The sequence below is a fragment of the Dipteris shenzhenensis genome, chromosome 23, assembly GCF_047967505.1.
Source record: "Dipteris shenzhenensis isolate YYH24624 ecotype China chromosome 23, Dip_SZ_1.0, whole genome shotgun sequence".
Classification (NCBI taxonomy): domain Eukaryota; kingdom Viridiplantae; phylum Streptophyta; class Polypodiopsida; order Gleicheniales; family Dipteridaceae; genus Dipteris; species Dipteris shenzhenensis.
The window spans coordinates 45,389,316-45,410,170 of record NC_141618.1 but is presented as its reverse complement, the minus strand read 5'-3'; the positions used below and the strand labels follow the sequence as shown (position 1 = coordinate 45,410,170).

The 20,855-nt window shown below is 43.2% G+C and overlaps 1 protein-coding gene across 3 annotated transcripts in view; it reads left to right on the top strand.

Annotated features, from left to right (window-relative positions):
• LOC147887452 (DNA polymerase I B, chloroplastic/mitochondrial-like) overlaps positions 1-20,855 on the top strand; it is a 48,732-nt gene that overhangs the window by 12,191 nt on the left and 15,686 nt on the right. For all 3 annotated transcript variants that reach the window (XR_015543196.1, XR_015543195.1, XM_087394115.1), the window contains exon 3: positions 1,735-1,923. Coding sequence is in view for 1 of the 3 variants with exons in the window: in XM_087394115.1 (XP_087250241.1) it covers positions 1,735-1,923 (189 nt within the window). In the remaining 2 variants the exon portion in view is untranslated. The remainder of the gene's footprint in view (positions 1-1,734; positions 1,924-20,855) is intronic.

Sequence of the window (20,855 nt, the reverse complement as noted above, 5' to 3'; positions counted from 1 at the left end):
AGCACGCGGACTCTAGTCTAGAGATAGCCAGCAGATAGGAGAAAGAATTTGTGGTAAGATCAAAGGACCACACCATTGGTGGGACTCTGGATCTGTCTCTTTTGTATTGTGTCCATAGTTGTGGACGGAAATATATTATTTGGTGGTTTCTCTATCTGGTTTGGTTCATTGTCTATCGATGAGTCTGCACACCTATTGAATGCACATAAGTAAAGAAGTTTGTGATTCCACACCCACACTGCACACTGTGTGAGCTCCTGGGCATTACTATAAGTCTTCCGCTGCGTGTACCCTCTGTTGGGTATTTTCTAACAGCCTGCAGTGGCTGTACGGATCTATGGTGTGGAATTTAGAGGTTGGAAAGACTCGGGAAAAAATCAGAACAGGGGCTGATTGGCCAGGGCAGATAGGCTTCTCTATGGAGCAGAAGATGGGCCAGATTTAGGGCTAGAATATGCCGTGAAAGAAGGCCAACAGGCCGCAGGATATGGTGTGCCAGATCTGGGCCAGGAAAGGCCTCAGATAGAGGCCTATCTGGCTGAGGTAGGCCTGGGCCAGTGGCAGCAAGCCACATGGCCAGGCAGGGCCATGAGGGCCTGTAGGCCAGGCAGAGGCAGCCAACCAGGCCGACTTGCAGGTTGGCTGGAGGGGCCCCTGCTGGTCAGTTATATGGACAGCATGGGTCGGACAGCCGGGGGGGGGGGGGGGGGGGGCATCTTGCCCTATAAAGAGGGAGCCCCTTGCCTGCCTTGACATCCTCTTCAGGAGCACATAAGGTGCAGCAAGGGAGGTGGCTGGAGCAGCAGACAGAGAGCTCTCAAAGAGGGCATCCTTGGCTGCAGCAAGGTGACCAGGATATTCATCCAGAGTTGCAGACTTCCGAGTGCAGATTGGAGCAGGGCAAAGCCAGCCAGAAGGGCTTCCAAAGAGATTGAGGGAGGTGGCAAGGGCCTGCAGATAAAGAGCTAGGAAGAGCTGTACAAGGATCAAGGCAGCAAACTGGAGCAGCGGAGCAGCAAAGCTTGGGTCCTACATCCAAGAGGACCAAACAGAGCTCAAGGTACAGGGAACTTGGGCCTCACCATTGGCTGCACATCAGGGCTGCAAGGAGGTCAAGTCTTTTAGGCACACTGCCTCACAGGTAGCTATCTGGAAGGATAGGTTGGAGGTGTGTTTGTCAGCACAGATGACCAATTCTACAGAAGGTGAGGAAAGAGCACGTGGGCTCAGGGATCTAGAAGTGCCATGGAGGTAGTAGGACAACATTTTGGTAGGAATAGAGGACCACGGTTTGGTGGTACTCGGGACCTCTTTTGTTTTGTGTGCGCGATATATTTTGTTGGTTCTATATCTTTGGAGCAGAATCTATTTACTAGCACACACACATGGTTGTTTGAGTACACATAAGTAGAGAAGTTTTGGATTCCGTAGTTAACTACTTCCGCGTGCATTCCCAGGGCTCTCTTAAGTTTTCCGCTGTGGGATACCCCTTATATAGGTTCATTTCTAACAGTGGGTTGCTTTCATCTTAACTCCTCAAACATTGCTATGTTGTATCAATGCAATTAGGTTGGATGTGTGATTCCAATATTCAATGCAGGCCTGGTGCAAGCGTTAGTGTTCTTCATTCAACGTGATTTTTAACATGGATGGTCTGCTAGTAAGTTGGAAAGTCTAGATCTTGGTCATTGACACCATTTGTCATGCATTGTGGTGCGCTGTTTTTTGTGGCAGGTTGCTGACATTGATGTGAAGAAAGAAAGCCCTGTGGGCCATGGTAAAGTGATATGCTTTAGTATATACTGTGGACCTGAAGCTGACTTTGGTGATGGCAAGACTTGTGTTTGGGTCGATTTGCTTGATACTGGCGAAGAAATAGTGGATGCTTTTAAAGAATACTTTGAAGACTCTTCAATTAAAAAGGTATCTCTTTGATATGCATGCTTCTAAGCTATGGATGTTGTAATACATGCACAAAGTTATGAGGCATACTTTGTCATCTGATTGTATGCTCATAGAGAGTGAAAAAGCGAAACAATTTCAAATTTAGGAGGTGATTATCGCATAGGCTAGGATGTTTAGAGCCAGAATTATTTGTTCTTTGGCATTGTGACAGTGTTTTATGTAAGAGACTCTCAATAGCTAGATTTTTTGCAAAGGATTGTTGCTTAAGTGGGGCTATACTATTTGATTTTGATGTAATTATCATCTCTCCTATCGTTTCCTGAGCTTGCAGCAAGCACATCCTGCTTTGTCATTAGGTCTGGGTGAGTTTCACAAAGCCTTTATTGAGGTTTTCAAGTACTTCGTGCCTGCAATCTGTGCAAACTTCTGTTCCTAGCCATGTGTTTTCTCAACCAGTACCTCAAGTATTAATGGGAGTTTTGGTCAGTAAGCAGTTTTAGAAGAATGTAAGGACTGTTATTAGTTCATGTGCATGATGCTGAGTTCTGGACGGAGTTTGGGTTGTTTGCCTATGCATGTGTGCTGGGTTTCACTAGTGAGCTCAAACGTTTTTCCTGCTTAAATCTTGGTTCTTGTAGTGTTCCACGTTAACCCTCTCAGAGAGTGATGCACGTGAGTAATCTCCTGAAGGAAGAAGAATGGTTAAATGTCTTTCCAGTGGTATCTTGGCTCTCACAATAAATGGCTTTTTTCTCTCTCCGGGGAATCCTTATGTGCCATACATGACTTTGAAGACTTGATTAGCAAACAATGGAATATACAAGTAGCCACTCATGTGATGAACTTGAGCTATAGTATGACTGAATTCCCATGTGAAGCTGGCACAGAAACGATTGGTCTCACTTCTTGCCAGTCGAAAGGGCTGTAGACAATGTTCAAACCCGTGTTGGCCATGGATCCACTGAGTGTCAGTAGCTACAATGATGATGGTTTGCACATCAATAGTCATAATCTAGTGGAGAGTCTTGTTTTAGGTGACTTTACGTCAGAATATTAAGTGTTAAAGTATGCACCCGTGCACAGCGGATAATGAAGACGACTCTCTCCAATACACAATAACAAATCTGAACCCACAAATTGTAAATGAAACAGAGAAATAGAGCAGTTGCTAGGGGCTTCCAATTATTGACATGTGCCATCCAGATTAATCTAGGGAATTTTGGGCTCTAGAGAAAGCATGCAGGAGGAAAAAACATGAATGATCTTACGAGCTTGTTTTTCTCTAGAGATTGGCTGGGTGGATAGGCAGTGTACTGTCGCCCGTGATTGTTATATTTTTCAGTTGTAGGCTTTTATTGTACGTAACATTTGGTATCAGAGCTTCTAGGTGAAGATCATCCGAGAAAGTAGCCGACAGACAGGGGATATTCGTCGTGAGTAATGGGGGTTGACAACTTCATGAGTTTTATGCTGCACACGTGCCAACCCTCTTGCAGCTCTCTTTCAGACACAATTCCATGGTCCTCCTTTGTCCTTGTCAAAGAATTATCTCTAACGATTGGTTAATGCATCGCCAAGAGCATTCAATCAAGTCGCTAGCTAGAACCAATCTTGTGTGAGGCCGGAAGTCACATTCGTATCGAACAAATAGTAGGCGCAAGGCTTTTAGATACACATGAGGACAGCTCTATGTCGCGCTTCCGCTCCCTACGGCAACTGATTCACAGAATGAATTAAACGCTGTTTTTGTGAATACCACCCTTTCTGCTGTTCATCAACGCAACCTAGAGAGGGCTTAGGGAAAGCCAGATTTGGATCAGTTGGTCTTATTATTAAATATTTGGAGGTTAAACGGAAACAAAAGAAGCTAGGCTACAAGGGAGCTGGTTGCTTTGAATTATAAGAGATATCGACTGGTTCGCATGCCTATTGGAGGTACTTTGGTGGGGTTTGTACCATCGTTGGATGCCTCGACGTTAAATCAGAGTGATTCTGAAGCTGTACACGGATTGAATTGGACCAGGGAGCTTTCTATGCCCTTTTAAATTCAGTTGTGGTCTAGGTTAATTCATTTTGCCTTAGGATTTTAGTTATTTGGGTTGCAGATATGATTTCAAGGAGTTAGCAGTGTTGGATTGTGCTTGTGTTAAAAAAAGGGGCTTTTGGAATTTCGGGTTACATAACTTGTGATTTCAGCTTTGGTTGATGTGTTAAGGAAAAAAACCCAACCAACCCAAGCAAGGTTAAACCTTTTGCATTTAAGATTTTATGGATAAAGGCAAAATTGTAGAGGAAGAAGCCTCATGGGTGGATCGTGTAGAATCGGGAGTCCGGCCAACACAACACATGTGTCGCGCCCAGCAGCCCATGCATTGTTAGGTAGGATTGCTTTTGTTAGAGGATGCCTTACAACAAATTTTGGCTCAACAGCTACAAGCAAATGTAGGGCAATACGAACTGAGATGGATGGTTCATAGTATGCCTGTAAGGCCATTTACGGAGGATATAGGAAAAGCTCCAATGGAGCTTGAAACTAGTATACATACGATCGAGCTTAGGAGGCTAATTATAGGCCAGAAAAGTATTCTAGTTGGATGCCTAACCGTAGCTCTGATGTCATAGAAACCTGGTTACACAAATGGGAAGAAGCTTTTGCCATTTGTGAAATCAGAAATGACACGAGGAAAGTCCACGAGGCCATTCATATGTTTAATGAGGCAGCATATAGATGGTGGATTAAACAACAAAGGGATGGTGTGGCATCCACTACTTGGGAGGGGTTCAAGAAAGAATTTAGAAAACATTTCTAAATGTCTTTAAGCTGAGATTTTACAAAGATAGATGCAAAGTGCGAAAAGTTAAGGAAATAGCTTTATGTTTTGACTTTTTGTGGCTAAATAATAAAGATCATGACATTGATTTTAAAAAGTAAAGATACACAATGGTCGTAAGTGTTGAAGATGTTTGCTCTTGGATAGATTTTCTTTTAGATAATCTTTACATCACAATAGGTGATTCGTTGTTTGAACAAATTATAGGAATCCCTATTGTGCTGTTTTTTTAGCAGACTTTTTTCTGTTCACTTATGAATTTGAGTTCATGCAATGCCTTATTTCTATCAATACCTACCCTACCAATTTACATAAGCTTAGCCAAGTTAGGCGTTTTATAGATGATTTATTTGTAGTAGATGTTCCTGACTTTCAAGACTTTATGTACGAAGATGCTTCTGCTTTTGGAGAAGGAATCCATCCTCGTGACTCTTGTGAACTGAACTGCACTTCAAGAGGGGATTCTTGTTTTTTTAAATCTTAGACTTTCTCAATCTACCGTAGTATTAGAGGTTGATATATATGATAAACGTGAACAACCTGAATATAATGGTGTACACATTATAAAAATGCCTCACATTGACTCATTTCTTCCCAATTCCATTGATTTTCCCGCCTTTGTAATCTTTTCTCACTCATTGTAGTAATTTGATCACTTAATTAATACATCAGAGGTATAACCCAAGAAAAATAATGAAAAAAGTACACACAATTTTAGATATGAAGCCTTTTTATCTATGGTGTATTGGCCTTAGCCATGTTTAGAATGATTGAACATAAGCTGAAAACAAAAAGCGGGGAGCTGAATAGCTTGTTTTCCATTTAGTTTCAAAAGAGAGTATGATTGAGTATGTATGTGTTTTCTAAGTTAGTGTTGGGGTAAAGGCACATTGCCACCCTTTTATTAAAGATATGACACCTATGACTGTCTTAAGACAGCCATAGGGTGAAAAACCTAATCCTAATAAAACCTATGAGTTTGTGGTGTGGCTCAACACTTCACACCCACATCTTTTGTGTCTCCCCTCTCTCTCACTCTCTCCCCGTTGTACTTCTCCCTCATTCTTTCCCCTCAACTGGTATCAGAGCCTTCATCTCTCCCTCTCCCTCTCCACTCCTGCCTACCTCTCCCTTTACCCCTCCCTATCCCCTCGGGCATTGTGCCCTCAGCAGCGAGCTCAGGCAGCGGGGCAGCGCGTAGGCAGCGTGCGGGTGGAGCTGAGCATTGCGCAGGCAGCGCGGGCAGAGAGGCGGCGCGCAGGCTGAGCGTGGCAGCGCGGGGCAGCCAGCCTTAGTCGCAGCAGCAGCTAGCTGCTGCTAGCTGCGTGTGCGCAACATCTTCGCGCACCGTACAGCCGCTGTACGGACGTACGGCCGTCCGTACCACCGTACGGACACCGTACAGGCGGCCGTACTGTACGGACGCTGCCGTACGGACTGTGTCAGGAAGCCTGCATCAGGGAAGGTGCATTTTGATTTTTTTTTGGGATTTGTACCTTGCACAGGTACAGCAGGTCCAGCAAGTACAGCCGGTACAGCAAGTACAGCAGGTACAGCAGTTTTTTTTTGGGGAAGAAGAAAAAGAGAGAGCACTCTGCTCTACATTCCCGCTTGTTCAGTTCTCACAATTGTGTGTAGAAGGTACAGCAAGTACCCTCGTGTCCCTCGTGCTTGAGGTGACTAGTACCACAGTGTGTGGTGGTTGCACAGTTATCTTGTTTCGGGAAGGTCAAATGCCTTGATTTTGCAGAGGGTTTTTATGCTTCTGCTGAGTGCAAATCTCAGCTTTTGGGTGACATTTTCAAAGGGCTTTTGCCTGGAAGCTTATGCAGTGTATGCCTTGAGGCAGTGTGGAGCCAGGGAGCCCACATTGGTCTTGTTTCCGCAGTGTATTCAGTGACATTTCTGCAGGTCACATTTTGTGTACGACACCTTGAAAAATCTCAGTTGAGCCACGCTTGGCCAGGGCGCATCAAGTTTACTCGGTCCCTAACTGTCCATCGTTGACAGTGCTCAAAAGATTTTCTCTTCAGTGTTTGTACGTTGGGATCTGTGTTGTTATTGTGTACACAGGGCTGTTTATGCATTGCATTGTCAGGTGAAAGTGCTTGGAGAGCGCTGTATTTTGTATGCTACCTCAGTGTTGAGGTGTTTTTCACTTGGTACAGGTGTCAAATCAAGGGGCTTTTGCCCAGATTTTGCTTGAGAGCACTTGAGTTACTGTTTGAGACCTTCAGATGCCTTTTATCCCCTTGGCAGAAGGGTGATTGCTTGGGATTTGTCCCATTTTCTGTTGCAGGTTTGTGACAGGCTGAAGTGTCTAGAGCCTCTTTTCAGTGAACAAAACAGTGTATGACAAGTGGTTTATGCATATAAAATCAGTGCAATACCTCATCTGAGGTGGGAGAAGTGTCCAGGACAGCAGTGTTTTGTGCTTCGTCAGCTGATGATGCACTGATAAAGCACTTGTGGAACAGCTGCAGCATTCTGAAATTACTGTTTTATGCCTATTTGAGCACGGTACAGTGTGTCAGAAGGTACAGTAACTGGAGGGAAACTGGAGGGAAATTTTTTGTTTTGCTGCAGATTTTTTTTTTGACAGTAAAAACAGCACTATTGTGAGTGCTCCTGACTCTTGATAGAGCAGGTTTTTTCTGAGAAATCAGAATTTTATTCAGTCATTTTTTGACTTACAGGGAGTCAGATACTTTCCTTATCTGATATGGCATCAGGGGGAAGTGAATCATCAATTCTGAACATAAAGAAATTGGAAGGGGCACACAATTATGCATTATGGGCAGAACAGTGTTTGAATGTACTTCTGCTAAAGAAGATTTCTAAGCCCATAAGGGTGAAGGGTGTCAAGCCATCTGGGATGTCAGATGATGAGTGGGAGGAGCTAGATTTGTCCGCGAGGGCTGCTATCATGCTTACTCTCAGTGATTCTCTTGTGTTCAATGTTCAGGCTGAAAAGACCTCTTATGGCCTATGGCAGAGGCTAGCAGAGTTGTATGCCCAGAAGAGTTCAGCCAGTAAGGTTTATTGGTTGAAGAAGCTGGTTGATCTTCGCATGAAGGAAGGTACAGCTATGACCTCACACTTGAGTGAGTTCAATGCCATCTTTACACAGCTGATTGCACAGGGGTTGAACCTTGATGAGGAGTTCAAGGCTACTTTCTTGTTGTGTACCCTCCCTGAGAGTTGGGACACTTTCAAGACCACCCTGTCTAATTCAAATGTCACTCTTATATATGCTGATGTAGAGCGCTCTCTCCTTATGGAGGAGATGAGCAGGAAGAATAATGCGGGCAGCAAGTCTTCAAATGCTTTGCAGGTACAGGAAAGAGGCAGGACTCAGCAGAAGGGGAGATCTGCTAGTAAGTCCAAATCCCGCAGTCAGTCCCGTAGCAAAAAGGATATTGAATGCTTTTACTGTGGCAAGAAGGGACATGTGAAGTCTAAGTGCTTCAAGTTTATACGGGATCAGAAAGCCAAGAAGGCTGAGGCAAAGGATGCAGGCAGTGGAAGCAAAGGAAAAGGCAAGGCCAAGGCAGATGACTTGGATGCAGTGAATGTTGCAGCAGAAGACAGTGAAAGTGATAGGCATGATGTTTTATGCTCTTCTGCTGTAATTGCACATACATTGGTTATTGATGGCCATGACATGCACACCTGGCTCTTGGATTCAGGTGCTTCTTTTCATGTTACTCCTCATAGGGAGTGGTTTACTTCCTACACAAGTACTCATGGAGTTGTTCACCTTGGGAACAACTATGCATGTCAGATTGCAAGGATTGGCAGTATACAGATAGTATTCCCTGATGGACGCATATTTATGCTTGATGGTGTTCGCCTTGTGCCGCAAATCAAGAAAAATCTGATTAGCACTGGCTTGTTGGATGACAGTGGTTACCACACCACATTTGGGGATTCCAAATGGGTGATTACTGATGGCCAGGTTGTAGTGGCTGAGGGTTATAAGAGTGATAGCTTGTACCCTCTTTATGTTTCCAACATAACAAGAATCGTTGGATGGCTGAAATGGTGATCTGAGAATACTATGTGTAGATGGAGTGCCGACCAGATGTACATTCAGCTAGCGGGATCTTCTAAGAGGTTAGTACTTGTGTGACTGTTGCTAAGCTAGTGAATAGTGCATCTGATAATATTCTGTCTAAGCCCGACCAGATGTACATTCAACTAGCGGGATCTTCTCAAAGGTCAGTACTTGTGTTATTGTGTGTGTGTTGCTAAGTTAGTGAATAGTGCATCTGATAATATTGTGTCCCATGATGTCATTTTGTTGTTTGACTTAGTATCAACACACATTGTAATTAACTCAATATCGTAAAGAGGCTGAAGCTAAAAACTAGTCCGTCTGACTATGCATATACAACCAGAATGCTAGATGGAAGCTCAACTGAAGTATGGGACCAAAGGGTTACTCGGTTAGAACTTCGAATTTTGGATGGCTAAGTCGGGATTTATCGTCCTATAGTTTTCTTTTATTGGGACCTATTTATAGAATAAATAGAAATCTTTATGGCATCTCATGGATTGATGTGGCTAGAGTGACACAACTTTACAGTTTATTCATTCAGTAATATACTCTTTTGTTTGGAGAAGTTGTGGGAGCAATAAGTCGGCACCTAATAGGTATGGTAAGTGTTTGACGACTTAATGAATGAATGGAAATTCTTCAAAGAAAGTTCTTTCCAAAGCAATTCCAAGAAGAGGATCATATTACTTGGAAAAGTATTAGTATGTAATCTATCTACAAGTCACTCTATTTGAGAAGACTTGAAGAGTCTGTCAAGGAAAGGAGACAAAGAAAGGCTCTAGGAAAGAGTTTTTCAAAATGTCTAAGGCTAAGTAGCTCTTTTGTGTTGATAAAGTTTGTCTTATGTTGATTTGAAGACCAAAATGTCTAAGGCAATGCAAGGAGAATAGTGGATTGTTTTCTTGATTTGATTTAGGAAGACACTACTCATAAATGAGAAGTCCATGGAGCTTGATATGCTCAAGTATTAGTACAAGTGATCATTGGCTAAGTGTTTTTGCGATTTTATGGCTTTCTTTTATTCTAATGTGAAGACGGAGTTGCAGCTAAAGAAGCCGAGGGGAATACAAAGGCCTTGGAAAAAATAGCCAGTCTTATTCCAAAATTGTTTGAGGATTATCTGCAAGGAAGATGTTAAGGCAGAATTGAAAACTAATGGATTTCTACCATGGTTGTCTTGGAATACCTTTTCCACCAAGAAGCAGTGAACTAAGGATCGGATTGGCTGATAACGGAGGTGAATTACCTAAGACTTATGATCCATTTTCGAATAATTCATGTCGTGCTAGGATTCCAAACTCCCACATGGAAAAGGGCATGAGAGAAGGACCCATGGCTGCTAAGTTCTCTTAAAGAGCAGGAAACACCAGAGATTCTCAACAAGGACAACAAGTACTTAGATGCGGGAAAGAGGGGCATGTGGCTGCCCAGTGCCCTAGAAGGCCAGTCAATTAGAAGGGAGCAAAGAATGCCACAAGATCCATCTAAGTCAACGATCGAAAGTTTCCAGATCCCAAGAGCCACCTAAGGTGGAAGAGATGGAGGAGAATCTCCAACTAGAATAGACTGCATACCGCACAAAGAAGAAAAACACCTAGAGGCAAGTTTACTCGTAGGTATCTTGCCAAGTACCAGAGCTATTAGGCAATTGATGCTAGGAGAGGATGTGTTCTCAAGTTTTACAGGTGTATCAAGAAGTTTTTCAGTTGAGGACAACTGATTAGAAGCCGAGGGGATGTCACCAATTGCTATTTCTCCCAAGAAATAAAGAGGAGCCTTTATTAGATTGTCTACGGTCAAAGAAAGTTGGTTAAGAGAATTGTGGGGACGCCCACAAGGGACTAGGAATAGTCCAAGAATAAGAATGTATGCATTTGTCTAACCTCTAATGGGTTAAAGTATTGGATATTGTTTATTGAATATGTAGGATTTAGAAGAGTGCAAAATTTTAAGGAGCAAGTGCCAAAAAGCAGGTCCAACAAGAGGAAAAACATCATCGATTAGCTCATGAGAGAGCATCTTCTTAGATCCACAAACCATCCTTGATTATCTCCATCACACCTACCATTCACACACTAAGGTTACAGACAAGCACACACCCAAGCACACACACAATGGGGACATGCACATATGCCTCCAAATCCCAAAGACATGTACCTACAACTCCAACTATCAAGGTGTTTCCCTTAACACCCCCCTCAAACCAAAGATAGGGGTTTACATAAAATTACAAACTGTCAAAATGGCAGATTCTCGACAAACGGTGAATACTCAAAACAAAGAGTTTCACCATTTAAAGTCAAAACCATCAGCCCAAAGAGTACGAGTCTCAAATGAAATCACCCTCACAAAACAAAGAGAGGGAAATCCTTACATGAGACTTTAACCCAAAAACGACAGTCTATCTTGACAAAAGAAAAACCCCAAAACAAAGGAGGAGTGACCAAAGATGACCTTTAAAGGCATGGCAGTTTGGGCTCATAAATTCACAATAATGCTCCAATGAAGATATTTCGTGCAGCAGACTCAGAGGCTAGTAAGCATGGCTTAGAGGCTGTGCGCTTGGCTCAAAAAAGGCTCAGAGGCTCAACAAGCATGGCTCAAAGGATTAACAAGCGTGGACATGCAGAAACTCAGCTATCCAGGAAACAAGTGCCAAAGAGCTTGACCGCACGACAATACGTGAAACCGGCCTCTAATCACTCAGAGGGCAGTGGAACTAAACCTTTAATCACTTCAGCACTTATTTACAGCTCACAAAGTATATATCACAACCATTAACCATTGCATGATCACCATTTGGCATTTACCCATTTGTTCACAAACAAAACCACTAAAAAAGGGATGGAGGCTAGAATGCCCCTGCTCAACAGACATAGACAAGTGCACCCGATTGGCCTCAAACACCGTGGCGCCCCTTTCGGTATTTCTTTATATTTCACAGTGAAATGATTACAAGTTGCATCTCGGAGACCTTCCCTGCAACTGAGCACGCAGCCCCAATTCACTAAGCCTTCGCAAGGCTTTCAAGCATAGAACACCATCACATAAGTGCACTTAACCCATAGGCTCAACCCAAAGGCATTCTCTTTTCCGAGTGCAATTCCATTGGCTGTCCAGATGCAATCACACTGCACCCCAGCTGCACTCTCTTTGAGTGGTTTCCATATGGCATTCACAAAGCTTTTCAAGGCTCCAAAATAAAATCAGCAAAGTACCCAACCAAAGAATGACTCATGTAGCACTGCCTCGGCACCTGTGAGCCAAGAAAGAGGCGGCACACGAGGCCAACCAATAGCTTATGGCAACAAGAAATTGCAGTAGCAAAATCACAACTCACAAAGCAAGTCCTCAATCGCCAAGAGGACATAGTAGCCAATGCCCAATTGCATTCTCAGTCAAAGAGGAGTGCAAAGGCATGAAGAAAGAGCATTTACAAGAGCCGACCAGCAAGAATTCTACTGAAAAATGCGAAAAGAAGCACTTCTGTCGCGAAGAAGTGGGAGTTCTTGGGCTCAAAAGAAGCGTGCTTCAGAGAGGAATGCATTGAGAAGGTTTTGGAGAAGTTTCATTGCCGGAAAGTCCTCCAAAATTGAGAAAAACCAATCAACCAGCGCGTGGGACCACTCGAAATTCAACAGAAAGTTATAGCTTTGCAAGAGGAGAGGCCCAGGAGGCGGTAGAAGCAAAAAGGTCCAGAAAAAGCCACTTTTGCAAATTCGACCAGCAAAAGAAGTGCTCAGCTCTGCCCATTCTACCAAACGCACAGAGGGAAAAGCATATCACTACGAAGGGGAGGCAGAGGGGAAGCCATCGGGCCAAACGGAAGTCGAGGAATCCAAACGGGTGAGGAGTTATGAAGAAAAACGGAATTCAGCTGAAGGAGGCTGAAAAACCAGTCCAAAATCTCAACAAAGGGAGAAGATGAGAGAGAAAACCACACATGTGAAGTTTAGAAGGCCCAGGAAGGTCCAGGAATGGCAAAGGAGCATGTAGAAGGCACTAGAGCCACCTGGAACTCTAGGGGGGCCATTGAAGGTACATGGCCCTCTAAGGGGCTTATTAAAAATGCCACACCATCATTTCCCAACACCCCTCTTTTAATTCTTTGGAATGCCTTTGGGCCTAGGTATTAATTATGCTTATGTGCTAGGCACCATGCCGCGTTTAATTACACATTATTAAGCCCACGCTTGGACTTTTAAAACCAAAGTTGCCACGGTCTTGTAGTACATTAAAGTACTTAGAATTTCACGCCCCCGTGACATACCCCTCTCTTGAAATAGCAAACCACAGTTTGTTGCCCCAAAACACAGGAGCGAGCATGAAATATAGCATTAAAGAGTATACAAGAAAGCCGCAGCTATAGTATACAGAGACAGTGAAAATATGGCTAGGAGAGGCATGCATCCATCCATATACATTGCTTAAAATCTATGTGATCCTCGGCGATCAATAGTCAAGATGCATCAATATCATGAAGTCTCACAGCAGAAATACTGTCAGCTCAGTATCTCGGATGAAACATACAGTGTCATCAAGCGACCTCATGAAATCACAGTGAGCCCGTCTGTACTGAGGGAGTGGAGGTGCTACCCCCCTCTCGAAGACCACGTAATGCTCCAGACGCTCGCTCTGCTGAACTACCTGTAGGAGCGTGGACCACAGTCGGCTCTAGTTGGAAAGCATCAAGGTAAAGCTGCAATATCCCAGGTGAATCTGCTAGTTCACCTTCCTCCATCCATTTCGCATCAAGTGATGGGTAATTTTGAAATTTTACCAAGTAGCGACGGATAACTTTACCCTTGAGCTTTCTATCCCTGTGTGCCAGAATCTGCTCTGGGACCAGAAGTTCATCCTGTTCTTCCACTTCAGGCTGTACCTCATCTGGTAAATCCTCGGGAATATCTCCATGATATTGCTTTAATAAGTTCACATGAAAGGCATTATGTATCTTCCAATGCGGAGGCAACTTCAGCCTGTAAGCTACCTCATTTATCTTTTCAGAAACTTGGAAAGGATGATAGTAACGCATGTTCAGCTTTGTGTACAACCTTTCCTTGCCTTTCTTATTTTTTAGCCTTGCCTTCTACAAATGCAGCAAAACCCAATCACCTTCTGTGAATACCAATTCCGTGCGGTGCTTATCTGCTGCTCTTTTCTGCTTGTCCTGACTTCTTTGCAAGGCATATTTGATCTTCTTGTAAGCCTCTTCAAGGCTTTCCACAAAACGATCAGCTTCGAAGATTTTCTCTTTTGTATGCAAAATGGGAGGTATCTTCCTGGCACCTTTCACTATTTCAAAAGGTGCTTTACCTGTGGATGTGTGCACCGTATTATTGTAAGCATATTCCAGCAAAGGCAAATAATGCTCCCATTTGCTTTTGTGGTCTGAGACATAGCATTTAAACATATCCAAGATGGTAGAGTTTTCCTGCTTTGATTGTCCATTAGACTGAGGGTGAAAAGATGACGAAAAATTCAGCGTAGTGCCCATATTTTCAAACAGTCCTCTCCAAAAGAGGCTGGTCATCCTCGGATCTCTATCACTGATTAGGGATTCAAGCATCCCATGATACTTGAAGACATGCTGCAAAAACAATTTGGCGATTTGATCTGCTGTAATTTTCTTTCTTACTGGCACAAAGTGGGCTTGTTTGCTAAACCTGCAAATTATTGTCCACAATCCATCATGTCCAGTAGGAGTACGTGGAAGATCAAACACAAAATCCATAGCTATGCTTTGCCATGGTCTATCCGGAATTGGCAAAGGGTGTAACAACCGAGGTGCCTTCTGCCTGTCAAACTTTACTTTCTGACAAACCATGCATGTTCTCACATATTCTTCCACATCTTTCCTCAAAGATGGCCAATAAAAGTATTGCTCCACTGCTGTAATTGTTGCTGTAATTCCCCTATGTCCTGCATATGGAGGAGCATGACTTTCCATTATGACTTTTTGTCGCATCTGATCAGTGACACAGAGTCATCCATGCATCAAAATGAAACCCTCTTTCAACATATAGTGATCATGCCTTTGACCATCAGAAAGCTGATCATAAATAGTTGAAAAATCAGCATCATTAACATACTGATCTTTCATCACATCTAACACATTGTTGTAAGCAATGCTCACTGCTGAAACACTGGGTTTCTTGGAGATTGCTTCAGGCTGTGGTTTCCTGGAAAGTGCATCAGCCACGACATTTTTGTTACCCGGCACATGTACAATTTGAAAATGAAACATTGAGAGGAAGTTAGCCCATCTCATGTGCTTTTCAGATAATTTTCTCTGCGTGAGAAAATATCTAAGTGACTGATGATCTGTGTGCACATAAAAATCAGCTCCAAGAAGGTAATGTTTCCATGTGGTCAAAGCAATGTATCACTGCTAACATTTCCTTCTCGTATGTCTGCAAGTACAATTCAGCATCTTTGAGAACTCTACTCTCATATGCAACCACTCTGCCATCCTGCGTCAAAGTGCCTCCTATGCTGTTCCCACATGCATCAAAAGTTACAGCAAAGGGTTTTGCAAGATCTGGCAAGATAATAACGGGTTCAGAACACAACTTTTGCTTCAACTCTTCAAAAGCTGCATTTTTCTTTGGTCCCCATTGAAACGGTACAGCTTTCTTTTGTAAAGCATGCAAGGGAGAAGCAATTTCTGCAAAGTACTTTATAAACCTCCGATAGTATGAACACAACCCAAGAAAGCTTCTGACTTCATGCAGATTTTTCAAAATTGGCCAACTCCTTATGGCCTCAACTTTTGCAGGATCCATCTTGACTCCATCCTTTGACACTATATGACCGAGAAAATGAATCTCATGCATAAAGAACTCACTTTTCTTGGTGTTTATTAATAACTTGTGTCTTTTCAACTCTTGAAACACAATAGTGAGGTGTTTGCTGTGCTCCTGCTCATTTTTAGAGAATTATTACATTGGAAATACAAGAAGCTGAAACTACAGGGATGGACTCCCCTTTCAACTTTACATCAAGTACATGATTTTCGCCTCTATGAGTTAAAGAAATCTTCTTGTTTCTCATCTGCACATCAGTCCCCACCCTGTACATCCAAGGCATCCCAAGCAAAGCATCACACTGTGGCAAAGGCATAATGTAGAAGTCCTCTGCATCTTGATATCCCTGGATATGCATCCTCAACTTGCCAATGATAGGAGTGACAGGTGTGTTGAGTTCAGGGTTGGCCATATCACACATGCCGGATGGCCCCATTTCCTGAGGCTTGATGCCAAGCCTTCCTGCCATATCAGGAGTTATGAAATTTGCCTTTGCCCCAGAATCAAAGAAAAACAAACAATTTTGATTTCTGATTTTTCCCCATGCTCTGCACATCTCAGTCTTTTTCATTTCCTCTTCATCATGTGCATGTGGCAAACTCCCAATCACATCTGGAAGAAGTCTTGCGGAAGGTTTAGGCTTTTTGCCCTTCCGATCAGCCTGTTTATCACCATTCTTATCATCATCTGACCTGTCTCTTTTCTTGAATGGGCAATTATCAGAGCGGTGTCCCTCTCCTTTGCATATAAAACATTTGTTTTGCTCCATGAGTGACTTTTTCTCTTCATCAGATAACTTGGTACGGGGCTGTTTATTAGGCTGTCCACGCCTTTGACCAGCTTTGAATTGGGCTTTTCCTCCCTTTTGAAACGGTTGTTTGCCATAATTTTTATTTGCAGATTTGATGTCCTTATCCTAGTGTTTGGCAGCCCGTTTGTTGTCTTTTTTCTTGCTGACCCTAAAGCCCAAATTCTTCTCCTGCATCCATGCATATGCTGTCCTTGCATTCTCAATTAATTGAGTCATAGAACCCACCTTGGTTTTGATGGAATAATCACGTAGCTCACTAGGCAATCCACAATAGTATCTCTCTATTTGCTCTTTCAAAGAAACATGCCTGTAAGAGCTCAATGGTAGCAAAACATCCCAAAACCTCTGGGTGTAATCATCAAGATTCTTGCAAAGTTTATATGACAAGTCATGCCAGTGTGAAAGTACTTCAACTTCAAAAGTTGGAGTAAGCCAAGTAGAAGAGAACACTTGCTTAAATTCCAGCCAAGTAGCAGGTGCATCTCCATGAAGCATAAGGTTGGTGTACCACTTAAGTGATTGCCTTTCAAAAATGTGGCAACCTTCCTCATCTTGGATGCTTCTGTAAACAAACCCCCAAGAAATGCAGCATCAAACTGTTGAAGGAATGTGAGGGCTTTGTACCTGTCCTGTACTCCATTATATGTATCAAACTTGACACGAGAACCACCATCCTTAAATTTTTTATATACATTTGATATTGGCTGTCCCAAAGATGGCTGTATATTTGCAGCATTCCCTTCACTAGGGAGAGCCATGCTTGGCTGAACATTAGGCATGGGAGCATATGCTGTGGCTTGCATGCCTTGCTGCATTCCCACATTGTCATACATGGCTTGCTTTCTATGCCCAATTGGCGGTGAAATCAACAATTCATCAAAGATAGAATCTGTACCAAAATATTCAGGCTGCTGCCTAAAATATGGTTGAGGTGGTTGAGCCACATTTATGGACTGCACATTATTATTTTGAGGAGTAGAAGTACCCAAACCAAGGCCTTGTGCTGGCTGCTCATACTGTTGCACTGGCTGTACTTTTTGTACCTCTTTCTCAAGTGCTGTTTTGGGCGATTCCTCTCTCTCGGAAGTCACTTTCTGAGTCATTTTTGATGGCTGTCCCTCATGGAAAACTAATGTATGAGTGTGCGGTCTGCCATGAGAAGCTGATGCATGTGTGTACTCACTCTTTCCGTGCTTGTGCTTTCTTGATTTCTTCTTCTTCTTGGCATTTGTTTGCACAATCTGAGCCAAATTTTGAGCCAGCTGAGTCAAAGTAGTCACTGCACTTGCAAGCTGTGCATTCAACATAGTAGCATCATCTGACTCACTGCTGGAACTAGTATCACCGTTGAGCTCAGTTGTAGCTTCTTGTGTGGCCTGCTCAAAAGGCATTTGTTGTGCTCCCTGCAGCTGTACACTAGCTGGATCATTAAGACTTTCTTGCCTTCTCCTTTGAGGAGTTGTGGAGCTCTCTTGCTCATGGGTACTCACCATGTTTATGGTTGTAATATTCAGTTGTCAAAAAGTGCAGCAAAGATATCCTTCCACCAAACTACCGAGGTCCACCTCTTGATAAAGAGTGTGTGGTATCTCGGCAATGGAACCAATGAAACCGGCCTCTTATCACTCAGAGGACAGTGGAACTAAACCTTTAATCCCTTCAGCACTTATTTACAGCTCACAAAGCATATATCACAACCATTAACCATTGCATGATCACCATTTGGCATTTACCCATTTGTTCACAAACAAAACCACTGAAAAAGGGATGGAGGCTAGAATGCCCCTGCTCAACAGACATAGACAAGTGCACCCGATTGGCCCCAAACACCGTGGCGCCCCTTTCGGTATTTCTTTATATTTCACAATGAAATGATTACAAGTTGCATCTGGGAGACCTTCCCTGCAACTGAGCACGCAGCCCCAATTCACTAAGCCTTCGCAAGGCTTTCAAGCATAGAACACCATCACATAAGTGCACTTAACCCATAGGCTCAACCCAAAGGAATTCTCTTTTTTGAGTGCAATTCCATTGGCTGTCCAGATGCAATCACACTGCACCCCAGCTGCACTCTCTTTGAGTGGTTTCCATATGGCATTCACAAAGCTTTTCAAGGCTCCAAAATAAAATCAGCAAAGTACCCAACCAAAGAATGACTCATGTAGCACTGCCTCGGCACCTGTGAGCCAAGAAAGAGGTGGCACATGAGGCCAACCAATAGCTTATGGCAAAAAGAAATTGCAGTAGCAAAATCACAACTCACAAAGTCTTGAAAACTCGAACCAAGTCCTCAATCGCCAAGAACATAGTAGCCAATGCCCAATTGCATTTTCAGCCAAAGAGGAGTGCAAAGGCATGAAGAAAGAGCATTTACAAGAGCCGATCAGCAAGAATTCCACTGAAAAATGCGAAAAGAAGCACTTCTGTCGCGAAGAAGTGGGAGTTCTTGGGCTCAAAAGAAGCGTGCTTCAGAGAGGAATGCATTGAGAATGTTTTGGAGAAGTTTCATCGCCGGAAAGTCCTATAATTCTGAGAAAAACCAGTCAACCAGCGCGTGGGACCACTCGAAATTCAACCAAAAGTTGTAGCTTTGCAAGAGGAGAGGCCCAGGAGGCGGTAGAAGCAAAAAGGTCCAGAAAAAGCCACTTTTGCAAATTCGACCAGCAAAAGAAGTGCTCAGCTCTGCCCGTTCTACCAAACGCACGGAGGGAAAAGCATATCACTACGAAGGGGAGGCAGAGGGGAAGCAGTCGAGGAATCCAAACGGAAGTCGAGGAATCCAAACGGGTGAGGAGTTATGAAGAAAAACGAAATTCAGCTGAAGGAGGCTGAAAAACCAGTCCAAAATCTCAACAAAGGGAGAAGATGAGAGAGAAAACCACACATGTGAAGTTTAGAAGGCCCAGGAAGGTCCAGGAATGGCAAAGGAACATGTAGAAGGCACTAGAGCCACCTGGAACTCTAGGGGGGCCACTGAAGGTACATGGCCCTCTAGGGGGTCCATTAAAAATGCCACATCATCATTTTCCAACAACCACTCTTTTAATTCCTTGGAATGCCTTTGGGCCTAGGTATTAATTACGCTTATGTGCTAGGCACCATGCCGCGTTTAATTACACATTATTAAGCCCACGCTTGGACTTTTAAAACCAAAGTTGTCACGGTCTTGTAGTACATTAAAGTACTTAGAATTTCATGGCCCCGTGACAATATGCCTTCATCAGTCTATCAAAAAATCGACCCCCCTGGCTCTAAGTAGCGCACATGACAAAATAAAAACAAAAATGATTATTACAATCATTTGGGGGACATCCTGGGCAGGGAGTCAAGTCAGACACATAAGAACATAAAGATGATTGTGGGAGATTGAATCCCCCCTATCTTGAAAGAGTGTCGATGGAGATTTCAAAAGTTTCAATGTGAAGCTTCTGATAAATCACCCAAGGTGAAGACTTTTGCCATGAATTGGTAAATCTGTGGCGTCATGTAGTTGAGTGAGCAAGTACTTCTACAGAATTCGATTGTTGTCATATTGTCAGAGTACTGGTACTTTGCCAAACTCAGTCGCCAGCAAAAATTTACAAAAACCTCTGACAAGAAATAAACAAGCCAGGTGGCTGTGTGATTTCTTAAATTGATACTGTTAGGAAACGTGTTACTGCATAAAATGATACGTGAAGAAATGTGCCATTGGATTTCTGATCCGTGATCCCCTTGTGTACTCTAGAACAATGAAGCAGCCGGTAGTGTATCTACTGAGAAATACGCAGGGCCCAAGGGCAGCAGCTTGTAGCAATTCCAACTGAAGTCACTAATATGAGAACAAGCTAGTGTATGCCAGGCTCCAACATATAAAGGTTGCAAAGAAATCACTGTCGGTGCCATCAATGCTATGCATTAGAATGGTCGCTTAGCCTGACTCCAGTGTACTGTTTGCAGTAGCCAGCTGAGAAGCTAGATAAAATATGACAAGGGAGCCCGTAGGGCACTAAAGCAAATGTGTAGCAGAGCTTTTCTATCAATTGTTGGTAGAAATGTGGTGCCTTTAGATATGCAACGGTCTACAATGACCTGCGATGGAGTGGCGGCAGCCAGGAGTCCTCTTAATTTGAGAGGACTGTAAGGATCCTAGAAAGTGTGCAACCAGTGGTAGAGAGCAGAGAGGTCCGTCAAAGCAAATTGCAGAACTTTTAAAGACATGGCAGCACGAAAACCAGCTCTGATACCAACTGTTGAAACCAAGTTACATATAAAATGACAACTCACGTAAACTAACAACTCAGAAGTATGCCCGAGAGAAGAAGAAAAACATTGTAAACAAGCTTATATTATTGCATGCAAAGAAGACAATCATTACTGATTGTCCTCATCCCTACGGGGCTTGTTGGAGGATCATATACCTAATACATGTTTTCTAAATTGCTTACAAGGCTGCTCTGAGC